Source organism: Emydura macquarii, unplaced genomic scaffold (assembly GCF_026122565.2).
Source record: "Emydura macquarii macquarii isolate MOO-44397 ecotype Brisbane River unplaced genomic scaffold, CSIRO-AGI_Emac_v2 contig_2636, whole genome shotgun sequence".
Taxonomy (NCBI): domain Eukaryota; kingdom Metazoa; phylum Chordata; order Testudines; family Chelidae; genus Emydura; species Emydura macquarii.
This window is the reverse complement of record NW_027132773.1, coordinates 3377720-3403941: the sequence shown is the minus strand read 5'-3', so window position 1 is coordinate 3403941 and position 26222 is coordinate 3377720. Positions and strand designations below refer to the sequence as shown.

The 26222-nt window shown below is 40.6% G+C and overlaps 1 protein-coding gene across 2 annotated transcripts in view; it reads left to right on the top strand.

Moving 5' to 3' along the window:
* Window positions 1-26222, top strand: part of NUP107 (nucleoporin 107) — a 49316-nt gene that overhangs the window by 19811 nt on the left and 3283 nt on the right. For both annotated transcript variants that reach the window (XM_067564060.1, XM_067564061.1), the window contains exons 10-24: window positions 270-358; window positions 4871-4949; window positions 6291-6404; window positions 12726-12816; window positions 14718-14794; window positions 15453-15512; window positions 18886-19031; window positions 19138-19186; window positions 20497-20566; window positions 21077-21195; window positions 22382-22420; window positions 22853-23003; window positions 24289-24395; window positions 25375-25477; window positions 25748-25908. In XM_067564060.1, the coding sequence (XP_067420161.1) occupies window positions 270-358; window positions 4871-4949; window positions 6291-6404; window positions 12726-12816; window positions 14718-14794; window positions 15453-15512; window positions 18886-19031; window positions 19138-19186; window positions 20497-20566; window positions 21077-21195; window positions 22382-22420; window positions 22853-23003; window positions 24289-24395; window positions 25375-25477; window positions 25748-25908 (1455 nt within the window). The remainder of the gene's footprint in view (window positions 1-269; window positions 359-4870; window positions 4950-6290; window positions 6405-12725; window positions 12817-14717; window positions 14795-15452; window positions 15513-18885; window positions 19032-19137; window positions 19187-20496; window positions 20567-21076; window positions 21196-22381; window positions 22421-22852; window positions 23004-24288; window positions 24396-25374; window positions 25478-25747; window positions 25909-26222) is intronic.

Here is a 26222-nt window from a genome sequence, read left to right as displayed (position 1 = left end):
GATTAGGAGATTTGAGAGTTATGCTCTTCTGGAGTATCCTTTACCAGCCAATGTACAGAACAGAATAAGCTGATAAACAGGGTTGTTGTAGCAGCAATGACTAACAAAAGTGGGTATTGAACACACAATTTCTCAAGCTTGGATACTCTAGGAAATGAGGGTTGAGTGATCTGGAGGTGTATATACATCTTAGGATACACAGATAATGAAAAGACTAGGAGAGGGCTGTAACAGGCTTGTTTTAAAAACAGCTTACTTTTATATTCCAGTTGGTGGTAGATTGGTTAGAGAGCATTGCCAAGGATGAAATTGGAGATTTCTCTGACAACATTGAGTTCTATGCAAAATCTGTATATTGGTGAGTTATTAAATCATTATTAAGAGCCATACAGAAGTTTTCTTTTGTATTCTGTAAACTAAAGATGCTTTTTGGTCAACCATTGACACATTTCCCAAAAAAAGAGAATTCAGTGCATTTCTTTAAGGAAAACAAAATGGTGTAATATGAGTGGTTTTAATTTAACCTAGAGGCAAATCAGTAACTTCACACTTACATATATTGCCCATAAAAATAAAGGACAAGAATTGATTTGTCCTGAGTGGCTAGGTTACTGACACCACTGTGATTGCTAATTTATGCAATCTGTCTACCTTCTTTGCTGCCTTGTTCTACCCCATTTGTCTGTTTATTCAGGTGTCAAAATCCTAGTGTGATTGTGGTCAGTGGAGGGCCACACTGAGAATCTTAAATCAGAGCAAATTGTAAAGAATGGGGCAGACGATCCCCATAACTGGTGGTTTGTTCTAATAATTAGATTCACCAAGCCAGTAACAAAACAGTTTCTGCAATACCTTACTGGTTACCAAGAAGCTGAGGCCTGGCCTGTATTTAGGGGGAAATTCGGCGGCAGTTGCTGGGAGTTACGCAGAGTAGCTTGCATAACTTATGTTGACTTCCTAAATCCTCTTCTGCACGCCATCTCCACTATTCTGCATCAAAGGGAACTGTGTACCCATCAACTTAGTGCTACACCTTTTGTGGAAGTGGTTTAATTGAATCGACTTCCAGATTGATTGAACGGGTCTTCACTGCCACTCAATCGATCTGGATAGATCAATCTGACGGTGGTGAATTTGCCGCCATCAGTGAAGTCGTACCCTAAAATACAGTTTCTCTTAAGCAATCCCGTCTCTGGCTCCCACCCAGACAGCCAAGTCTAATATGGTGAGGATTACTTAAAATCTTATTCACCATATATAAAGTTCTACCAATCCCAAGAGATTGGCCACATTACCCACCAGATCAATGTATGTTTCAGATCTTACCCAAATACATGCTTACAGCCAATTCTTACCAACTAATTGAAGATTTATTATTGAAAAAAAAATTACTGTGTTTAAAGGTCATTATACATATAGATAGTGGTAAAGTTCTTAGGTCAGTTTCATAGTAGAGATGGTGAGTTGCTGATTTGCAAAAGTCGTTCCAGAATCAATTCAATAGGTTATAGTAGTCCAATAGGCAGTCCATGTGCAGGGTTTGTTCAGATTATTCCATGAGAAATAGCAGGTAATCCAGGTGGACCTGGAGACCTCAATCTTGCGATTTAAACTTCCCCCTGACAAAGTTCAACCAGATCTGAGATGGTAAGGATCAGGCCCTAGAGTTCTTTTATAGTCCCCTAGCAGGCTACAATAACTCTTGACAGCAGGTAACATAGCAGGCATTCCTTGGATGAAGAATAATTAATGTACATTGTTGCTTTGAAGTAAGGAAATCTCTATTTCCTAGGCACACACTGTTAACTAGCTGCATTCATTAGCATAAGGTAATTAACCATTCAAGCAGTGAAGAGACAGTTTGCTACAAACTTCAAAGAGAAATAAAGACAATTATATTACACTCCAAGTTTAATCTAAATGTACTATATTCTATTGATGCAGAGATCAAAAGGGAATATTAACACAGGAACAAGCTATTTATCTACAAAGCTAATGTGCTTACATTGTTAACTTCTAGCAAGATATAGGTAAAAACAGACAAATGCAATTATTTTCTAATTCTCTAACAATAAAGGTTTGCATTTCAAAGAATTTAGTCTAATTACATGGCTTTGATAGCCATCTACAAGAAATGGCCCTGTTTACCATTTCAGTACTTCTCTACTATATTGTTAAAGGCTGATTTTAAGTCATTTAGCTTGTTTGTTGCATAACTCTCACTGCCTCTGTCACACCTATAGTGTAATTTTTCTCTGCCAAGGGACTGTTGTAGTTTTATGCAATGCTTATCATGGAAACATATAAGATTAGGGCTGGAAGGGACCTCAGGATGTTATCTAGTCCAACCCCCTGCTCAAAGCAGGATAAACCTCAACTAAATCATCCCAGCCAGGGCTTTGTCAAGCTGGGCCTTAAAAACCTCTAATGATGGAGATTCCACTACCTCCCTATGTAACCCATTCCAGTGCTTCACCACCCTCCTAATAAAAAACTTTTTCCTAATATCCAACCTAGACCTCCCCCACTGCAACTTGAGACCATTTCTCCTTGTTCTGTCATCTACTACCACTGAGAACAGCCTAGCTCCATCCTCCCTGGAGCCCCCTTTCAGGTAGTTAAAGGCTGCTATCGAATCCCCCTCATTCTTCTCTTCTGCAGACTAAACAAGCCTAGTTTCCTCAGCCTCTCCTCATAAGTCTTGTGCTCCAGCCCCCTAATCGTTTTTGTTGCCTTCTGCTGGACTCTCTCCAACTTGTCCACATCCTTTTTGTAGTTGGGGGCCCAAAACTGGACACAGTACTCCAAATGAGGCCTCACCAGTGTTGAATAGAGAGGAATAATCACTTCCCTCAATCTGCTGGGAATGGTCCTGTTAATGCAGCCCAATATGCCGTAAGCCTTCTTGGCAAGCAGGGCACACTGCTGACTCATTTCCAGCTTCTTGTCCACTGTAACCACCAGGTCCTTTTCTGAATAACTGCTGCATAGCCAGTCAGTCCCCAGTCTGTAGCAGTGCATGGGATTCTTCCATCCTCAGTGCAGGACTCTGCATTTGTCCTTGTTGAACCTCATCAGATTTCTTTTGGCCCAATCCTCCAATTTGTCTAGGTTGCTCTGTATCTTATCCCTGCCCTCCAGGTTATCTACCACTCCCCCCCAGCTTAGTGTCATCTACAAACTTGCTGAGGGTGCAAATCTACCTGATCCTCCAGATCATTAATGAAGATGTTAAACAAAACTGGTCCCAGCACTGACCCCTGGGGCACTCCGCCTGTTACCGGCTGCCAACTAGACATCGAGCCATCGATCACTATCCGTTGAGCCCAAATGATCTAGCCAGCTTTCTATCCATCTTGTAGGTCCATTCATTCAACCCATACTTCTTTAACTTTTTGATAAGTATACTGTGGGAGACCGTATCAAAAGCTTTGCTAAAGTCAAGGTATATCATGTCCATCGCTTTCCCCATATCCACAGAGCCAGTCATCTCATCGTAGAAGGCAATCAGGTTGGTCAGACGTGACTTGCCTTTGGTGAATCCATGCTGACTGTTCCTGATCACCTTCCTCTTTTCTAAGTGCCTTAAAATGGATTCCTTGAGAACCTGCTCCATGATTTTTCTGGGGACTGAGGTGAGGCTGACCGGCCTGTAGTTCCCTGGATCCTCCTCCTTCGCTTTTTTGAAGATGGGCACTATATTTACCTTTTTCCAATCATCCGGGACCTCCCCCAATCGCCACGAGTTTTCATAGATAATGGCCAATAGCTCTGCAATCACATCAGCCAACTCCCTCGGCACCCTCGAATGCATTGCATCTGGCCCCATGGACTTGTGTATGTCCAATCTTTCTAAATAGTCCTGAACCTGTTCTTTCAGCACTGAGGGCTGCTCACCTCCTTCCCCTTCTGTGCTGCCCAGTGCAATAGTCGGGGAGCTGACATTGTCTGTGAAGACACAGGCATAATAACCATTGAGTACTTCAGCTTTTTCCACATCATCTGTCACTAGGTTTCCTCCCCCATTCTGTAAGGGGCCCACAGCTTCCCTGACCACCTTGATACTAACATACCTGTAGAAACTCTTCTTGTTCCCCTTCACGTCCTTTACTAGCTGCAACTCCAATTGTGCTTTGGCCTTCCTGATTTCACTCCTGCATGCTGAAGCAGTACTTTTATACTCCTCCCTTGTCATCTGACCAAGCTTTTACTTCTTGTAAGCTTCCTTTTTGTGTTTAAGCTCACTGAAGACTTTTGTTAAGCCACACTGGTTGCCTGATGCCTAGTGCAGTAGGACCTTTAAAATGGATGAAATAGATCATGTGAGTGTGAATACAATGATCTGTCTCCTCACTTGCACCTTATTATTTATTTGCTGAAGTCCTTCTCACTATTACTGTGTCTATAATGCCTTGGCAACAGTAGTTCTTGCCATATTTATTCTCAGCAATGAGTTCAGGTCAGAAAATACCAAATCCCATCATGGATTTTAAATCAGACTTGAAAGGCCAAAGATGGTAAGTTCTGGAATCCTGAAGTGAATTCTGACTGTTCTAGACTGACTTTAGAATTTAAATATTTAATCTAATTTATCACATTGAAATGATTCCATTATTTGGATGAATGAAACAAATCTACATGAATTTGATCAGACATCAGTTTGGTGGCCTACTTTCATGTTTTTAGCTGAAGTATATTTGACCAACAGTATTTATAGCTGATTGGTTCTCAGTGTATCAATTTCTACAATTTAACCTTACGCTTATCTTGTGAAAAATCAAAAAATATCCATTACTTTGTTTTGATGTGCCATTTTGAAAAAAAAACCTTAAAATGTCTCTTCAAAAAGAACATTTCTCATCCATTTTAGGGAGAATACTCTACATATCTTGAAGAAGCGACAGTTAAACACATATATTGGAATTACTCGTCCCCTGGTAACTGAACTAGTAAGTATAATTTAAAATGTTTGGCTTCATATTAGGTGTAAATTGGATTTTTGGAGTAATTAGTATTTTTTCGTATCCAATACAACTTCCCAAAAAGTTCAGGAGTACTTCTTAAAAATGGAAAAACTCCTGCTGTGGATTTTTAATTTTTTTTTTATAACAGCAGCCCCTGAATGGCTGGGAAATTGTGTACAGAGTCTTTATTGTTCTGGGCATCTGACTTTAATCCATCCACAAAGATTCAGATACATGGATTTTGTTTTTCTTTCCACCTTCGTCTTTTTTTTTCAGCAGAAGTACTCCTTAGCTATTGATTGAGGTGAGTGGCTTTATTGGTACTTTTGTTAAGTGCCCCCAAAATGTCAGTGACTTTCAGAACAAACACTGTCCCTACCCAGAAGAGCAAATAATCTTGATTTGACTTGACACTACATGTGAAGGTCATAAATCAACAAAGATAAGAGTGGGGTGGATTAAGGACAGGTGGCAATAAAATCATACGATTACACAAACCATCATGTTGTACAAATGCCTTTCTGATTCCCTATTTAAAATTCCCTTTTAAATTTGTTACCTTTGCACCTTCACTTTAAAACCTCACTTCCAAAAACTTTACAGGAATAATTTGTGGGACAGGGAGATTAGCTTGGTGTTCGTTTATATTGGATGTGCAGTATTATTTGTAAGTTGTCTAGGGCGCATTTTTGTACAGCATTTGGCACAATGAAATGTCAATCCTGTTTGGAGCCACTAGGTGCTACCATCCTCTTCTGCTACCATCCTCCTATTATTATTTCTTGTATATTGAAAACCAAGGGAGGACTGTCCAGGAAGAGGGAGAGATCAACTGTGTCAAAGGCAGAGGAAAAGTTGAGAAGGATGAGTATAGACCCTGAGATTTGGTTAGGAGGAGGTGGTTAGTGGCACTGTTAAGAGAGTTTTCACTGTACTGAAGAAATTGGACTGGAGTGGATCTACGAGCAAGTAAGAAGAGAGGAAGTCAATGGTAAAGGGAGGGAAAGAAATAGTGTGGTAGCTGGAGAGACTGGTTACAAGGGAGAAAATGTCTGAGGGAGTGAAAGGACAGGGCTTTTGGGATGGTGAAAGGATTGGAACTGACAAACAATAACCTCTCAAGGTCAGTGACTGAGAGGCGAAGAGAAGAGACAAGGAATGTCATGCCAGTTTTTATGCAGATTAGTCAGATAGTTGTGTCAATATGGGAAAGTGATTACAAATGGATTTACTATAATTCATAACGTTTTATATATTGAAACGTGCATACAGAGGGCAATGTCTGCAGTGTATGGGATGGAGAATTCATTGTCTGTCATCTTGTAGGACCCAGATGCCCCCATAAGACAGAAAATGCCGCTTGACGATTTGGATCGAGAAGATGATGCAAGGTTACTCAAATACCTGTTCACTCTTATAAGAGCTGGGATGACAGATGAAGTAAGCCACCAAAACCTGTAGCGTACTTCCCTTTCCTTAGTATTTGTTCAAGATAGTTAACTCCAAAGCAGACTGTGAAGAGTTACAAAGGGGTCTCACAAAACTGGGTGATTGGGCAACAAAATGACAGCTGAAATTCAATACACATTGGAAAACATAATCCCAAATATACATATAAAACAATAAGGTCTAAATTAGCAGTTACCACTCAAAAGCGAGATTTTGGAGTCATTGTGGATAGTTCTCTGAAAACATCCACTCAATGTGCAGCAGCAGTCAAGAAAGCTAACAGAATGTTGGGAATCATTAGGAAAGGAATAGATAATAAGACAGAAAATATTATATTGCCTCTTTATAAATCCATAGTATGCCCACATCTTCAGTACTGCATGCAGATCTGGTCGCCCCATCTCAAAAAAGATATATTGGAATTGGAAGAGGTACAGAAAAGGGCAACTAAAATGATTAGGGGTATGAAACAGCTTCCATATGAGATGAGTAATAAGATTGGGACTTTTCAGCTTGGAAAAGATATGACTAAGGGGGGAATATGATAGAGGTCTATAAAATCATGATTGGTGTGGAGAAAGTAAGGAAATGTTATTTACTCCTTATCATAACACAAGAACTAGGGGGTCACCAAATGAAATGAATAAGCAGCAGGTTTAAAACAAATGGAAGAATTTCGTCACACAGCGCACAGTCAGCCTGAGGAACTCCTTACCAGAGGATGTTGTGAAGGCCGAGATTATAACAGGGTTCAAAAAAGAACTAGATAAATTCATGGAAGGTAGGTCCATCAATGACTATTAGCCAGGATAGGTAGGGATTGCTGTTTGCCGGAGGCTGAGAATGACCAACCAGATGGATCGCTTGTTCTATTCATTCCCTCTGAAGCGCCTGGAATTGGCTACCGTCGGAAGAGAGGATACTGAGCTAGATGGACAATTGGTCTGACCTAGTATGGCCGTTCTTATGTTCTTATTTTATTAAATCAATTTAAAATCACACCTTTAGTTAAACCAATGCAGTTTTGTGTTGAGATCAGGCATTAAGGTGGATAAATTAAACTTAAGGTTGTAAGGTCAGCACATTAATAGCACTACTTGGTACTAACGTGGCTTAGTACTGACTGCTCAGTGCTGTATGATACATAGTTAAAACATAAGAAAGAGCTTATAAACTGGGCCTTTCATAACCATTAAATTATCATGTGCCACCTCCTTTTTCTCATATTAGAGCTGTACAAATTTGGAAAATAGCATAATTGATTCTTCTTAAGTTTCGATCTAGTACTGAATTGCAAGGATGCTTTTTTCCTCTGCTGATATAATCCTTTGATGATTTTATGTGGCTGTGGAAAACATTAAGAATGGCTTTCTTTCTTAATGTTGACTCTGATTTGAAACTGTGAAGAAAACAGCACCTGGATTTCATGTTTGAAGAGACAGATGACTACTTCAGTTCCAGTTTTCTCCCTTTTCTGCTGCATTTATGGCTTGCCAGGGACTTCAGAAGTCAAAATTTTCCATTGCATTAATCCTTTGGCTGAATGTAGTTCTCCTTCATAGAATCATAGAAGATTAGAGTTGGAAGAGACCTCAAGAGGTCATCTAGTCCAAACCACTGCTCAAAGCAGGACTAACCTCAGCTAAATCATCCCGTTCTTTGTCAAGCCGCAACTTAAAAACCTCTAAAGGTGGAGATTCCACCACTTCCCTAAGTAACCCATTCCAGTGCTTCACCACCCTCCTCGTGAAAAACTTTTTCCTAATATCCAACCTAGACCTCCCCCACTGCAACTTGAGACCATTGTTCCTTGTTCTGTCATCTACTACCATTGAGAACAACCTAGCTCCATCCTCCCTGGAACCCCCTTTTAGGTAGTTAAAGGCTGCTATCCAATCCCCACTCATTTTTCTCTTCTGCAGACTAAACAAGCCTAGTTCCTCAGCCTCTCCTCATAAGTCTTGTGCTCCAGCCCCCTAATCATTTTTGTTGCCTTCTGCTGGACTCTCTCCAACTTGTCCACATCCTTTTTGTAGTTGGGGGCCCAAAACTGGACACAGTATTCCAAATGAGGCGTCACCAGTGTTGAATAGAGAGGAATAATCCCTTCCCTCAATCTGCTGGGAATGGTCCTGTTAATGCAGCCCAATATGCCGTTAGCCTTCTTGGCAAGCAGGGCACACTGCTGACTCATATCCAGCTTCTTATCACTGTAACTCCCAGGTCCTTTTCTGCAGAACTGCTGCCTAGCCAGTTGGTCCTCAGTGCATGGGATTCTTCCATCCTAAGTGGAAGACTCTGCACTTGTCTTCTTGAACCTCATCAGATTTCTTTTGGTCCAATCCTCCAATTTGTCTAGGTCACTCTTTAGCCTATCCCTACCTTCCAGGGTATCTACCACTCCCCCTATCTTAGTGTCATCTGCAAACTTGCTGAGGGTGCAATCTACCCCATCCTCCAAATCTTTAATGAAGATGTTGAACAAAACCAGCCCCAGGACCAACTCCTGGGGCACTCCGCTTGGTACGGGCTGCCAGCTAGACATCGAGCCATTGTTCACTACCCGTTGAGCTCGACAATCTAGCCAGCTCTCTATCCGTTTTATAGACCATTCATCCAACCCATACTTCTTTAACTTTTTGATAAGAATACTGTGGGAGACTGTTAAAGTCTAGGTATATCATGTCCATTGCTTTCCCCACATCCACAGAGCCAGTCATCTCATCATAGAAGACAATCAGGTTGGTCAGGCATGACTTGCCGTTGGTGAATCCATGCTGAGTATTCCTGATCACCTTCCTCTCTTCCAAGTGCCTTAAAATGGATTCCTTGAGGACCTGCTCCATGAGTTTTCAGGGATTGAGGTGAGGCTGACTGGTCTGAAGTTTCCTGGATCCTCTTTCTTCGCTTTCTTGAAGATGGCCTCTATATTTGCCTTTTTCCAATCATCAGGGACCTCCCCCAATCACCACGAGCTTTCAAAGATTATAGCTAATGGCTCTACAATCACATCAGCCAACTCCCTCAGCACCCTCGAATGCATTGCATCTGGCCCCATGGACTTGTGTATGTCCAATCTTTCTAAATAGTCCTGAACCTGTTCCTTCAGCACTGAGGGATGTTCACCTCCTCCCCATTCTGTGCTGCTCAGTGCAGTAGTCTGGGAGCTGAACTCCTCTGTGAAGACAGTGGCAAAAAAGGCATTGAGTACCTCTGCTTTTTCAATATCCCCTGTCACTAGTTTGCCTCTTCCATTCTGTAAGGGGCCCACACTTTCCCTAATCTTCCTCTTGTGGGTAACATACCTGTAGAAATCCTTCTTGTTCCCCTTCACATCCCTTGCTAGCTGCAACTCCAATTACGTTTTGGCCTTCCTGATTTTATTCCTGCATGTTTGAGCAGTATTTTTATAATCCTCCTTAGTCATCTGACCAAGCCTCCACTTCTTGTAAGCTGCTTTTCTGTGTTTAAGCTCGCCAAAGACTTCTTTGTTAAGCAAAGCTGGACGCCTACCATTTTGCTATTCTTTCTGCACATCGGGATGGGTTCTTCCTGCACCCTCAGTAAGGTTACTTTAAAATATAGCCACGTCCCTTGGATTCCTTTCCCCTTCATATTAGCCTCCCAGGGGATCCTCCCAATCAGCTCCCTGAGGGAGTCCGTCTCCTTTTCTGAAGTCCATGGTCCGTATCCTGCTGTTCTTCTTTCTTCCTTTTGTCAGGATCCTGAACTCTACAATCTCATGGTCACTGCTGCCTAGGTTGCCACCCACTTCTACTTCCCCTACCAAATCTTCCCTGTTTGTGAGCTGCAGGTCAAGAGGAGCAAGGCCCCTCCCCTCGTTGGTTGCTCCAGCACTTGCACCAGGAAGTTGTCTGCAACACTCTCCAAAAATTTCCTGGATTGTCTGTGCTCTGCTGTATTGCTCTTCCAGCAGATGTCAGGGCGATTGAAGTCCCCCATGAGAACCAGGTCCTGTGAACTGGAAACTTTCCCTAGTTGACTGAAGAAAGCCTCATCTACCTCATCCTCCTGGTCTGGTGGTCTGTAACAGACACCCACCACCACATCACCCTTTTTCTTCTTACTTCCGTGATGTGACAGTCCCTACCTGGGCCTTTTTGTTCAACAGGGAGGATGGACAAGAACACCACTTGCACCTCAGACTCCTTTATCCTTCTTCCCAGAACTACATAGTCTGCAGTGATCCACTCAAGGTTGTTCTTGGCAGGGTCATTGGTGCCCACGTGGAGACGTAGGAAGGGGTAGCGGTCTGAGGGCTTGATAAGTCTCTGCAGTCTCTTCGTTACATCCTGAATCCTAGCTCCAGGCAAGCAGCACACTTCTCTAGTTTCCCAGTCCGGATGGCAGATGGATGACTCCGTCCCCCTTAGGAGGGAGTCCCCGACCACCATCACCCTTCTCTTCCTCTTGGGAGTGGTGGTTGTGAAACCCCCATCCCTAGGACAATGCATCCCATGTCCTCCGATCAACAGGGTCTCCCTCTGATCCATTCCCTCAGATGAGTCCTCCAAATCGCTCTCTGCTGTAGCACCCGTGCAGAGAGCCCGAAAACGACTTCCCATCTCCATCCTCAAGGTGGTCATATGCTGCCACCCTTCCTCCCCGTTCTCCAGTCTCCCCTACACTGTCCTCCCCGACCCCCCATGCCGTGCCTGCAGCAACAAACCACATCTTTGATTAAGAAAGACCTCACCCTCTCCAATGCAATACAAGGCTGACACCTGGGTCCCCAGTCCCCCAACCTTCTCTTTCAATATGGAAACCAGCCTGCACTTTGTACAGATGAAGTCGCCTCTGTCCTGTGGGAGAAAGACAAACATAGCACATCCAGAGCAGATGACAACAGCAGATCGCTCACTTTCCATATCTTTCCTCTGAGAGCCTCCCCAGATGCTGCATTTACTGCTCAGCTAAGTCTGAAAGGCAAAAGCCCTTTGTGGCTCCCCCCTACCTCTGGGCAAACTCCCAGACAAACTCCCTCTGTCTGCCTCTCCTCTCTTTGCCCCTCCTCTGCTCGCCACCCACCTGGTTCGCTTCTCTTCATACTTTACAGAATTTGTGGTGTAACTCTATTGCCCACAAATTTGAGGGGAATTACAACAGTCACTGTGAGGTAAGCATACCCATGGTATGCTTATGTGCTCTCAATCAGCAGCACCTTTGTAGTTCCAATCCTGGGTCTCTCCTGAGTAGAAGCTCCCCATTGTGCCAGTGACTTTCATGATTAATAATTAAATATTTGTATTATGGTAGCCCACCACTGAGGTCTGCAAATGCTTGGGGCTGCCAGGATGTTAGACACTGTACCCATGCATAATGAGCGGGGGAAAATGTTCCTGCTCCAAAGATTTTACAATCTTAGGAACATAAGAATATGGACATTTGTAAGAGATGAAAGTATTATCCCACTGTGCCACCTAGCTATCAATTTTTTCAGTTCCCTTCAATCTTTATCATCATTCCCAAAAGCTGCTGCAGCTTGAAAAGAGTAGAATCTGACTAAGAAGAAAGCATGACCATTTAATACCATCTGCCTCACTATTCTGTCAGTTCTGTGTCAGTCATGGAATTGATACATCAGTTAGATAACTAAGTAATTGGCTGTTAGATGGGTAACCTTCAACAATGTATGCTTGCTTACAGTCCATGCAAGCTTATTTTTTTTCTTCCTATCACTTTTACTCCTGCTATATATTCATATAGCTAGAGTAGGCACCAAAATTGATTTTGAGAGAAGTAGACTTCTTGAGTAAGACTAGTTATGGCAGTATATAGCCTGATATATATTGTCAGCACAAAGGATGGAATTTCCCAAAGCACCTGAGAGAGTTGGGTACCTAATTCCCTCAATCACTTTGGAAAATCTCACCCAAAAAGATGGATTTTAGGCCTTTGCAACAAGGGGCATATTTTCATAAACTAGAAAAGATTTAATCCAAAACCACTAGTTAGAAGTGAAGGATGTACAATTACTGATCAAGCCAGCAAAAGGTCTTGATGAAGAAGATAGATTGTTGTAATATCATACTTCTCTTGCACTGTTGAAAATACCTACTGAAAAATTGTATATACATTCACTGGAAAATAAAATCTCTGAAAAATAAAACTTGGAGTTTTTATTTTAAGACCCTTTTAGTTTGAATTTAGACTTGCCAAAACATAAGCATGTTATTTTGTGTAAAGAAACATTTGATTAACCATGTTCTAACATCCAGGCACCACTAGAGGAAAATACATGTGCTTTTGCTGCCTTGAAAACTGTTCCTCAGAATGTCCTTTATTTTACAGGCACAACGCCTGTGCAAACGATGTGGTCAGGCCTGGAGAGCTGCAACTCTTGAAGGGTGGAAACTGTATCATGATCCTAATGTAAATGGAGGTACCTAGATCAAAATTTATTTGAAGCAGAGGCAGAAATAAGGCATAGGACTTTTTGTTATCTGGATCTGTCTAAAGGAAGTGCGGCTCTTAGCTGTCATTTTAAGGCCCTTTTATTTTTTGAGAATACTTTCACAGGTGTATGGTGGGGAGGAAGCTTCTGTGTCTTCATAACTGAGACCTTATGAATATTTTAACATTAACCATTTTTAAAGAAATTTCAAAGCTGAAAGTGTGTTTCAACTGAATCCTGCTAACACACCAAAAATGACTTTATTTATATATGTACTCCTACATTTCTTTAAAACTTAATGACAGGGAAACAAATATTTAAGGTTTCTAGGCAGTCCTCTCACCACTGTCTTTTCATCACACCCTTTTGCCCTATCTAATTTATACCACCCCTCAAGTGCCCCCCCCCGGGCTCATCAGAGTGGGACTCCACTCCCCCAGCTGTTACCACCAAGACCTATTATTGACTTGCTAAGAATTTTACCTTTCTGGGATAATGTGTACAGCTGAGAAGAATGAAAGAAGGGATGCTTTGAGCCACATGAAAAACTTTAAGTTCTCTGCCTCCTCTTCTCTATGCTCAGTACCCTGCAGGATCAAGCCCTAACTGTTCCCAGTCCAGTAAGGAAGTTAAGCCTATGCTTTACATGCTTTGCTGAATCAGGGCCAGAGTGCCCAATACTTTCAGGATCGAGTCCTCTGTGTCTGGATCTCCTGTGCCTCCTTATTTCTCCTCTATGTGCCACCAGTGTCCTGCCCCTACTTATATTGCCTCTTTCCTACCCCTGAGTTTCCCCCTCGTGTATCTTCCTTCCAAGATGAGAGCATACTGCTCCATATGCCATATGCTTCCTTGCCACATTTCGTTTTGGTCTGGTATCCCTCAGTCCATATCCCTACCTCAGGCTCAGCCCCAGCAGCTAGAGTAAAAAAGATCTTTTTATGTTCAAGTTTTTTTGTTTAAAGACAAGACTGCAGCCAAATTTTCAAAGTACTGTAATTTTAAAAGAGATGTTTACCACACTTTGCAGGAAAACAACCTGGACTGAGATGTTGTTGTATGCAGAATTTCACGAGAATCTGAGTTTTGGGGGAAGTTCCAAGGGGGTTGAAAATTGGGTTTATATGGGAGAATGGTCTTCAACCTCAGTTATTGTTTACAACCAGAAATGTATGAGTTCAGTTGTATCATGGGGTTGCTTGTGATGGTAGGAAGAAGGGCTCAACGGCCCTGGGCTCACTTCTGTTTGATGTCTTATATTCCTAAAAGCTCATGCGTTAGGGTTTCAGCTGGCCACCTACAGGGATCAGGAAGGAATTCCACCCCAATGTATTCTGGGAGGGTTTTTATCTCCTCCTTCTGAATCGTTAGGGACAGCCACTGTTGGAGATGGGACATTGGGCAGGGAGGGGCCAGGGCTCTGAGATGGCACCAAGCATTCTCTCTCTGTTGCTTGGCTGTCTGGTTCTGGCTCACGTGTTCAGAATCTAATTGATTGTCATAAGTGGGATTGGGAAGGCATTTTCCCCCCAAATCAGATTGGCAGTGACCATGCAGGTGGGGAAAGGTTGCCTTCCGCTACTGGATGGAGTGTGCGTCGCTTGCTAGGATTATCTGGGTGTATCTTGCTTAATGATTTCCCTTCCACTGTGGGGGTCCTCAGTCCCTTCTGTGCTGTCTGTGGCACACAGTAGTCCAGTCTCTTGTGGGCTGTAATACTTTGGTCTCTTTTCAGTTGTTGGGTTTAGAGTATGGGTGATGGATGTTGGTTGTGGCTGAGATATGGACAGGAGGTCAGACTATTGATATGGTAGTCCCTTCTGGCCTTAAATTCTGACTCTATGAAACTTCAAATACCAACTGCTTTTTAAATTATCTTTTGCATATAGGAACAGAGCTGGAACCAGTGGAAGGGAATCCATATAGATGCATTTGGAAAATAAGCTGTTGGCGAATGGCAGAAGAAGTAAGATAAATATTAAGTTGCTTGATATTGTTAATGGATAAACTTTTTTTTTTTTTTTTTTACCTGAAATCAACTGATACTGACACATTTCCACACAGTCAAATCTACTCTTTATGTCTCAGAGGGGTTTGTTTTCAGTATTTCTGAGAGGATTTCTCAAGTGTGTAGTATATTTTTATGTATTCTGATTAATCTGTGGAACTGACACCGTGATTGAGACAAATGGCTTAGGAAATATCTAAAAAGGATTAATCTTTTTTTATGAATGAGGGTGAGCCTGTAGCTACTAGCTAAGATAATTATAGGGACTGATAATCTTCATTTTTCTGGGTGTAAGATTATGTGCTGAGGTCAGGAAAAATCTCCCCTTTTTCCCAACTCAATATAATATTGTCTAATAAGGTATCTTGCGGGTGGGGATATATTTACCTTTCATTGAAACAATAGCCATTGGCCACTGGGAAGAAATAGGTACTGGACAAAGTGGGCTATTGATCTGTTCTAGTATGGCAATTTGTATATGGCTACAGTTCACCGATTATTCTTGGAAGCTGCTGAATTGGTCCTGTTGTAATGGATTGGTGTGTAGTAAAATTTCAAATGATCATGAGGTCAAATAAGAATTCTAATAGAGATTTTTTTTTTAAATATGTTTTAGGAGCAGTTTAATAGATATGAGAGAGCAATCTATGCAGCACTCAGTGGGAACCTCAAACAGGTATGTGATGCTTCACAAGTAATACTTCTCTTGGTAAAAATGCATTTCTTTCTCATAGCTGAGTGCAGGATTTTAGATATCCTTACACAGGTAACTGTGCTAGCTATGTCTTCACTGATGGCGGCAAATTCGCCACCATCAAATCGATCTATTTGGATTGATTGAGCAGTCGGTGAAGACCCGCTCAATTGATCCGGAAGTCAACGCATTAAAACCACCCCCTCAAGTAGCGAAGCATTTCTCATCAGCGTAGCACAGTGAAGACACCGCATAAAGGAGGAGTTACAAAGTTGACAGGAGTTACGCAAGTTACTCTGTGTAGTTTATGTAACGTCCGTCGACTGCTGCCGAATTTCCAGGTAAGTGTAGACCTGGCCTAATAGTGTTTGTAAAACCTAGTAAATAAGAAAATAGTAAACATGACACAATTGTGGTAGACACCTTTATATCATTATCTTATGTAAATTAAGCAAGCACAATAGAACTTTATAGGTGACTTTTTTTTGCTGGCTATCGATGGAACCAATTCTGATTTTTCTCCTTTTAGTCAGTCCGTATTTCTAGTATTCTTTGATAGCTGTATTAAACTAGCATATGACAGAAGTGTGAGATGGAAAAGGACCTAATATGCTACTTAGTCCACCTTCCTTCTCATGCAAGAGTATTTCTTATTTATCTTCAGTGTTTTGTGCGGTCTAGTTTTGTTTTAAGCAATAAAACCCCTCATCGTCTCACGAGATTATTCTGCAACCTAATCTCACTGTCAGGCTTTTCCTGATATTCAGCCAAATTGTGCCTTTTTCAGATATTTCCCATTACTCCTTTGAACACCTTCTCCCTTTTTTTCTTGGTTTTAAACCCTTTATGTATTTTTGGTACATCTTCTCCACTCCCATTTTTTGGTATTACCAAGTTGTTATACATATTAACTTTTCTTATATTTCCTCAAAATGTAATCCTTCCAACTTCTTCCAAAACTGAGGCAGCAGTGGCAGAGTATGTTGGCTGAGGCACCTGGACCAGGGAAAAGACCACTTTCTAAGTTTAACTGTAGCAACTCAAAGACCTGAGCATCATTGTTGACACGTCAATGAAAACCTCTGCTCAATATGCAACAGTAATAAAAATAAGATGCTAGGATGCTCAAGGAAAAGGATGGACAACAATACTGATGATATTACGATTTATTTACGTAATGGAGTTGTATGACCATATCTGGGATATCCTGTTCAGTTCTGGTCACCCTGTTTAAAAAAGATATAGTAGAAAATCTTTGCTGATCCTGCATGTGGGGTTAGACGGGGTCACTTGGCACAGGGCATCGATGGCAGATTCAGCATCTGCAAGAGGAATGAGTGCCTGTTTTGAGAATTTTTGCATGAGGTTTAGCAGTTGAGATATAGTGTTCATCTGCAAAGGCATTTGGGAGCGGGGATTGGACTCCAGTTCAGCAACTGGGCAGGAAGAGCTGAGTCTGCACACTTCTTAGTGGGGTTGTGGGCCAGCTCAGCAGCTGGGGAAGAGTGAGTATCTTGTCAAGGGCTTGCTAATAATATGGGTGCACCTATGACTCTTCTGTTACTTACGTGTTTCTCATCAGCAATTTAAATAGAAATCCATGACTTAAGTAGCATCATGTACATGGTTGCTGCATGTCCCACACGCTCTTCCCTTTGATCCCTACTATCCACACTTTCCTTGGGCCCAGGGGAAGCAAATGGGATGCTGTCTTGGAGGTGACTGATCCTCTTTCCATGTAGGCATGAGATCCAATCAGGAAGTGCCCCTTGTGGCAGTCATGAGCATGGTCAAGCCACAAGTCCAGACCCTGTAACTAGTTTGATTGTTGTTTCTATATGATCTTTAGACTATTTCTTCTTTGCATCTATTCCTGCCTTTTGCTCTGAAATTATGTAACCTTTTGGTGGTTGAATATCAGGTTATTCATTCTCTACTCAAGGGAGAGAAATTAAGTTAAGGGCCAATGTTGGCTCAGAAACAAATAGATAGATATAAATGGGCCATCAATAAGTTTAGCCTTGAAATTAGATGAAGGTTTCTAACCATCAGAGGAGTGAAGCTCTGGAACAGCCTTCCAAGGGAAATGGTGGGTGCAAACCCCCCCGCCCCCCCCCCCCCCGAAGTTTTAAGACTGATCTTGATACGCTTATGGAGGGAGTGGTATGATGAGATTGCCTACAATAGCATATGGCCCATCTGTGACTGCTGTTAGAAAATATCTCCAGTGGCTGGAGATGGGCCGCTGGATATGGAGGACTCTGAGTTACTACAAAGAATTCTTTCCTAGGTGTCTGGCTGATGGGTCTTGCCCACATACTTAGGGTCTAACTGATTGCCAGATTTGGGTTAGAAAGGAATTTCCACCTCCTCCCCCCCCTTCCCCCCCCCCCAGGTCAGATTGACAGAGACCCTAGGTGTGTTTCCGTTGCCTTCTGCAGCATGGGGAATGGGTCACTTGCTGATCTGAACTAGAGTAAGTGGTGGATTCTCTGTAACTTGAAGTCTTTAAATCAATATTTGAGAACTTTAGTAACTCAGCCAGAGATTATGGGCCTATTGCAGGAGTGGGTGTGTGAGGTTCTGTGGCCTGCAACATGCAAGAGTTCAGACTAGATGATCATGATGGTCCCTTCTGGCCTTAGTCTGAACCTAAATAGAAGAGATTCAGAAAATGGAAAAGAAGAATGAATAGAGATATGGACTGGCAATTATTTACTTTAGAGAGGAGATGAATAACAGGATGTGATACAAATATATAAAATGATGGAATAGATAAGATTGGGCCCTGCTCTTCACCCTTTGTATAATAGAACAGGGAGATGTTCAATGAAATTGAAAAACATCAGATTTAAAACTGATAAAAGGAGAGACTTTTTAACACAATTAAGTGTTAGCCTGTGCAACTCATTGCCACAACATGTTGCCAATGCCAAGAGTTTCGCCGTATTCAGAAAAGAATTGGGCATAAAGTCTGGGATTTTCAAATGAGCCTAAGAGATTTAGTGTACAAATCCCACTGATTTTTTCAATCTGATTTTGGTACCTTGCTCTTTTAGGTCCTTTTGAAAATCTTTTTTAATAGAGATAGTATCGTACTTCTGGAAGTTCTTCCTAAGGATTAAAAATTCAAAAGAAACTAAGTGTTTTGGAAGATACAGATACCCTCGTGCTTCTGGGCATAATAAAACCAGCATCTAACTAACAGGGTTAGGTTACTTCAGGTTTTTTTCCACCTTTCTCTGAAGCATCGGAGGCCACTATTCAAGACATGATACTAGATTATATGGAGCATAGATTGGATTTTGTAGGCCACTACATCTTCTATTAATGCAGATTTTTTTTAAACATTAAGCTTCTTTCAGTTTGTGATACCTGGGAAGATACAGTCTGGGCATATTTCCGGGTCATGGTGGATACGCTTGTAGAGCAGGAAATCCGTACATCAGTAATGACCACAGAGGAGCTGGAAGAGCTCCCTAGAGAGTATTTAGAAACCAAGTAAGTCGTTAGTACCACTGTGTACTTTAACCTTAGTAAAGGTCACATCATCTGCAGTCATTCAAACTAACTGCTTCTGTACCTTCATTTTTCTCTTATTTCTAAGCTGGACTTTAGAAAAGGTTTTTGAAGAACTCCAGGCTACAGACCAAAAGGTAAATACTTAATATAGAATTTCCCTTCAACATTTATGGATATTTATATTGTCCACTGGGAACTGCTTTTAATTTAATATTTAACAGAATGATCTTGCAAATGTGCACTGAGACTGAAGAAGTCAATGGCAAGCTCTTTTTAAAAAAAAAAAAGTCATTTGGTTTTCAGTCTCCTCCTGAAAGGTTCTATTATAGATTTCCAAGCATTTTCTTGCCTTCAGTGAATACTTTTTTGAATGCAAATGAATTAAGTTGAAGAATTCTTCCCCCACTCACTGCCAGCCCCTTTGACAATAAAAGGGATACAGACAACCTGAAAACCTGACAAATTTAAAAAATGAGGTACACCTGACCCTAACTCTCTCTCTCTGCCAAACTGTCTGACTATATTGAAGGAACAGTGAAGCTGACTATACAGTGCTCTCAAATGTTCAAAGTAGGAAAAAAGAGAGTTTTTACCTAATCTTGTTTCTTTTACCTGTACTAGGTAAAATTTTCATGCGATTCGGTTCAGTGTCCCTTAAAGAGGTTTCAGCTTTTGCATACTATGCATAGCATGAATCTGAACAATATAAGATTGTATTCAGTTAAGTAGATTGTCTATCCATGGTACCTTTAACATTCAGGGTATTGATTACATTTAAGATAGAATATATATCTTATTTTTTGCACAAGATTAGACTGAAGGCCTATTTATTTTTACCTGTTGAATATTCACTTGAGTATATTGACATTATTATATATGCAAATTGAGCTTATAGTAATGTTGCTAATTTGAAGAAAAACATGCAGATAAATATGATTTACCAAGCATGCACTCATATCTACACCTACCTAGTTATTCCCACAATGTCCAATTCTTGTTTAAGATCTTTCCAATTGCATCTCTAGTATGTTCCATGCATTAATTCCTCAAGGCATACAGACTTTTCTTTGTGTATGTATATCTGTGCTTCATCATGTTGTCTGTCACTCTAATAGATTCCACAAAACTATTTTCTCTAACCTTTAAAATTGTATACATCTTCATCATACTTTTTTATTCTTGCTAAGAACGCAAACTTAGATGAAGAAATGAATGCCATTAGGAAAAAAATACAGCCTTTTCTCTCCCTGCCTCCCCATTTCTTCTATACTTTTATAGTAATGTGGCACCCATAATAGCTGATGGTACTATAAGTGTATACTCTCCTGCTCTTTACACAATACTCTATTCTCAACACAGTTCTTTGATTCAGATTAGCCCTCTTCAGAGAGGGTAGTATTGTATGGTGACATGGTTTTCATAGGAAATGTGAACTGTTTTTCAGAGAGTTTTAGAGGAGAATCAAGAACACTATCATGTGATTCAGAAGTTCATTATTTTAGATGATGTGGATGGTAAGCTTTGTTTTGTGATTTTTTTCAAATGTCAATTTATTTTATACTTTATGGTTACGTTTATGGACCCTTACAAGTGAAAATATTTTCTAACTGCCAACTGTGTAAACTCAGTCTGAAAGTCAAGCTGATTTCTTTCTTGTTTACATGATACCAGCAATAAAGATTCTACAATGAGAACTTTAGCTCTGCCTCCTCAAGTAGTATTGACCTCAGCAGTTCTAGCAGAAATAAAAGTAGTAAAATATAACTTAGTCAGAAAAGCATGCAGATGCATCTGAATACATCTGGGAAGAAGATTGGTGGAATAAAAATGTTGTTGTTCAGAATAGAACAGCATGTTGAGAGCTATGCTTTAGGAAGACAGATATATTCCTGTTAGAATATTCTAGCTCTCATGCTATGTTTTTATTTGCTGTTTGATACAAATACATTATCTTGAAATATTTTTCCGCTGTCGTCTTCTCACCCACTGTAAAGCTAATGTAAACATGTACTTTGTGGCTACAGGTTTGATGGATGAATTTAACAAATGGCTTTCCAGAGACAGAAGTGTGCTTCCAGGGCACCTCCTTCGGTTCATGACCCATCTCATTCTGTTTTTCCGCACTCTGGGACTGCAGACAAAGGTAAATTCCAATTTTTTATTAAATTACATTCAGCCTGTTGCTGTGGAACTTAGGCTTCTTAATTAAAATAAGATATATATTGTGCATGCACAAATTAGGCCAGATTGCTATTAAACTGCCTAAATAGAACAGTTGTTACTTTGGGATTCTAGGATTAACAATAACAAAAAAGTAAAGCAGTACAAAAAGACAACCAAATACTAAATAAAATTAATATCTTTCACTGCTTGCCAAATTTTTGTGCAAGGAGAACAATGCTAATCATAGGAGCGATTTATTGATCAAGACCCTACTGCCAAACTCAAAGTTTTAGGAATTGACATCAAGACTCATAACTTCTGAATTTTTTGGGTTGGCAGTACTGGAGATGTCAAAACCTCAATCAACAGTATCCAAAGCTACTGATATTGAATAAAATCAGTATGTACAGCTTTAGCCTAGTCAATCAGCAGGATGAGATCAGCCACCATCAGTAGGAATAAAGTCAGTCCAAGGTCAGAAACCAGACTGATGGTGATGTAGGAAAAGTATGTTATATTTTCTGCCCAGTAATGCCCCCTGCTGACTGTGGCTCTGCAGCAACTTGACTCAATTTCCCCTTCTCTGTGCCCCTTCAGAACTCCAAAAGGTATATATACAGTCCTGTGCTATGGAAATGATTGAGACAGACTCTGTACATCTGCTATATTCTGACTAATGTCTAGACAGTATATATCATAGAACTGCAAACATTCTGTGTAGCAGTCAGTGATGGCTGGAGCACTTTTCAGCCACCAACTATATCTTCTGCTTCTTCATATCTCAGGTAATGAGCAGAACATGGTGACCCAAAAAGATGATGTAGAAGCTGCCTAGATTAGTGGTTGTGTAAACAGATGATTATAATTTTCCACTAGGGCAAGAACTGTGTGGTTTAATGGCTGAGCACTGAAATCCCCAGAGCATTTTCAAGACCTCATTGGGGCCATCAGCCTCCAAGAGCAGACCATAGAAATGGGTCCATCATCAGAGCTTGCTGTAATGAGTAGATTACTGAAGCAGTGGTATACAGCTAGCTCTGTGTCTGCATCTAACCCTGGCAATCTTATGAGTGCAGTGGGGGGAAAAAAAACTGGCAAGAAGAGATGCATAGCTACTTTTTGCTATGTTGTTTTACTTAACATTGAAATCTATTTTTCCCATTAAGGAGGAAGTCTCTGTTGAAATCTTAAAGACCTACATTCAGGTAAGCTTTAAAAAGTATCCCCCTCTCTTCCCCCCCCCCAAACTATGGTTGGTTGGGGGGGAATAAAAGGAAACTTTAAAGTTACTGTAGCATATTTCAATGCAGAGAATGGAAACGCTTAAGGAGAGCAAAGAAAAGTGTTAATTGGGACTTCCTAATAGATGCACAGGAACTCACTGGCATATACCAGAGCTTGTGTTAGCAATGCTTGAGTGAGAACTAGTTTGACAGACCCTTGCCTATAAATGAAGATTCAATGGAATCTTCATGTCAAATCTGGGGTTTTGTTTTTTTTTAGAAATTTGTGTTCAGCATTCTAATATTCGTGTGTGTGTGAGTGAGTGAGTGAAATATAAATGCGGAATATAGACTCGGTTCTGTAGAAAAGCATATTTATTACCATTGTATTTAATACTTACTTTTATTCTGCAGCGGTTGATATGTGAAAGGCTCACAGATCTAATAGCATTTTATGTCAGCCACTTGCCTCAGGAGCTAGCTGTTGCTCAATATGCTGTATTTTTGGAAGAAGTCACTGAAACTGAACAACGTCACCACTGCCTTGAACTAGCAAAGGAAGCAGGTGAGAAAAGCTGCTCTATAAGCTTTTTCTGCCTTGCGATGTTATCTTTCAGAAACATTAATTCCATTATTACTAGTCCTAGCTACACAAATGTTGGGCAGTTTTTACTATTTTCAATTGCATGAAACTTGCATCATTTTTGTGAACAGTTACACTTTTAAGGCTGGCCTGTGTTTCAGGGGGATCAGTCTATCTTTATAATTGTTTCTTTGAATTGGATTTTTCTTTCTAAATTAATCTGAGATACTTTTTTAATATGCAGTCACTTACGAACCAGACCAGAAACCATGCCAAGTTAACTGCCTTTTTCATCCATGTGTCCTTATTTTTGCAAAGAGTTGGCCAAGGCTTTCCCGATTCCTACCCATGCCTGAATTAAAGAGCATGCAAGGGAGGCTCTTGTCAGACCCATGCGCTGGCTCAAGGATTTGGCAAAGCTGTGAAGCTCACTGTCCCTTTCCCACCCTGCTTCCAGTGCTGCTTTCTTATCAGACACAGTGGTTGTAAAAGTAGCATACAACCTTTTCCTTCTCCTCCTCCAAACCAAAGAAAGAATTCCAGCTAAATGGCCACCTTTGCTTCGTGCGTGAGCGGGGCCCTATTGTCACGTTCAAATTGGAATCTCTCACATAGAAGCATCTTTACTATGGTGTTGTCTAATACGTTGGTCAAGCTTCTAGGCATGTCCTCTGGCTCATAATACCCTTTCATCTAGGAAATATTCTACCTTCTTGTTTTTTCTAAAACAGTGCCCTTATCTTCATTGAGAAAGCAAGACAATATGGCAATATAAGTATGCGTTTTATACATTAATATTTGGAAGGATGTCTAAACTTCAGCATTTTTATTAATCCTCTTCCAGAGACAATTTAGCTAAGATAACATCTCTTCCCAAATAAGAGTTGCTGATAAAGATGCTACAAAAGCACTGCTGTGAGGTTCCCTTAATCTAGACCCTATTAAATCAGTTGGTTGCCCTCTTTACTCCAGGGTTCTGGGAATAGGTGGCCTTAAAATATGTGCCTATATATTGGTCTTACTTAACATTCACATTTACTCTCTTTTCCCACTTTTTTTTTCTTTAAAAGCTCAAATATCATTCTTTTAAATGATCATGGTCAGTTTTGCATTTCAGAATCATATTGGTCAGCCTTGCAGTAAACATAGTCATATAAGAATGACTAACACTAAAATAAAATTATCAATAAACTATTTATTATAAAAATCCTCTATTACCCATCTAGATTGATTAAATATTGGTATCTGATTTGTCTCTTAAACTTAGGTCTGGATGTTGCAACCATAACAAAAACTGTTGTTGAAAACATTCGAAAGAAAGATACTGGCGAGTTCACTCACCATGACCTTGCACTAGATGCTGGCACAACAGAGGTAAATGTCTATGTACAGATTTCAGCCGGCAGCACAAATGTTCCAGTGTGCATTATTCAGGCACAAGACTCTCTTTACCAACAGTGTCCATATTTCTGTTTTCAAACAAAGACAGAAAGCATGTGCACGAGAGAGACACTTACCTTTGGAGGTACGTAAAGATGTGAAACAGGTTTTGTGCATCTCTTGACCTTTCATGGCTGCAGTACGTGTTAAGTATAACCACTCTTCAGAGAGCTAATAGTAAATGGAGATGAAGTCAGTAACACAGCTCTAGCAAGGATGTGAAAGGGTCGGTGTTGAGGATGCTGTCGTAGCTTCTTATAAATTTGGAAAACTCAACCTTCATTTGTTCTGTCTTCTCCATCTCAAGAACAAATTTTTGATCTGACCTGCACTTTAGCATATGACTGACTGGCACACACCCAAATTAAGGTGGAAAATGTAATCTTGCCTCCTGCCTTAGGTTCCTTGTCAACACCGCTCAACAGCAGCTAAGCCCCATATAGTACTTTGGTGATCATGATACTGTAATTGGCCATGAACGCTCTTCTCCACAGTATGGTATGCGAAGCAGTTGGCACCGTGAAGCTAGAGGAGCCAATTTGCAAATATGTAGCACTTCAGTCTGTCAAGCAAACTGTTAACTTGCTTGCTTTTTGGTAATATTTTTGAAGAAGTAGAGGGCAGGGTTTTTAAGTGCAAATCAGCAGCTGGTCCAGTGAATAGTAATTAACTGAAACTTTGACTGTAATAGATTTTTGGTGGAACGAGGCTGCCAGAGAATGGTTTTTCCCAAACCTTTTTGTAGTAGACTGGTTTAACCACAGTTTTATCATAAGTGTCCTATCATGCTGTCTGAAGACCTTCCCGGTAGAACACTATTTACATACACTTGGTTCTGGACATTAAATACATATTTAACATTTTGCTGTATCCTTGAAAAAGATCTTAAGTCAAATAAATATGCTTTTTACAGGAAGATCGCTTGAAGATTGATGTGATTGACTGGCTGGTATTTGATTCTGCACAGAGGGCTGAAGCACTTAAGCAAAGCAATGCTATAATGAGGAAGTTCTTGGGTACTATCATTTACAGATTTTATTTGTGTAGTAGATTTTAACATCTGTTCATAGACTCATTGACAATTACAGTCTTGGCAATCTAAAACATTAGATTTGGGCTAAAATCATATAGTTCATTAAAGACTATGACCAAGACAGTGAAGAGGGCCAAGCATCCCCCATCTTGAAATTATAGAGAAATTGTATCATAACAAGTCTGTCACCAGCATTAACCAATTTTGTAATAACATTATAAAAGTACTGAAACTCTAAACCACATTGTCACAGCATCCAAGAAACATGAAGCAGCAAAAGATGTATTTGTGAAGATACCACAAGATTCCATAGCAGAAATATATAATCAATGGGAGGAACAAGGAATGGATAGTCCACTTCCAGCTGAAGATGACAATGCTATAAGAGAACATTTATGTATTAGAGCATACCTGGTGAGAATCAAATGCACTAAAGGTTGGGTACCTGAAATCACTTATGGATAACTATACTTTTTGCCTCTGACATTAGGATTGGAAATGGCACTAGAGAAGCATGTACATATTTGAGCAAATATCCTATTCTGTTGAGCACACTCTAGTTGAAATGTTACAAGGTGGTTGGTGTTTTTCTGCATGGTTGGCGAATGTTGACTCTTGAGTAACTTTGGAGAAGCAAAATATGCTCAATTCTTCTGTTGTAAAAATTTAACAAGGAGATCAGTGTAATTGAACAATGCACAGATCAATCAAAAAACATCTGAGTAGCA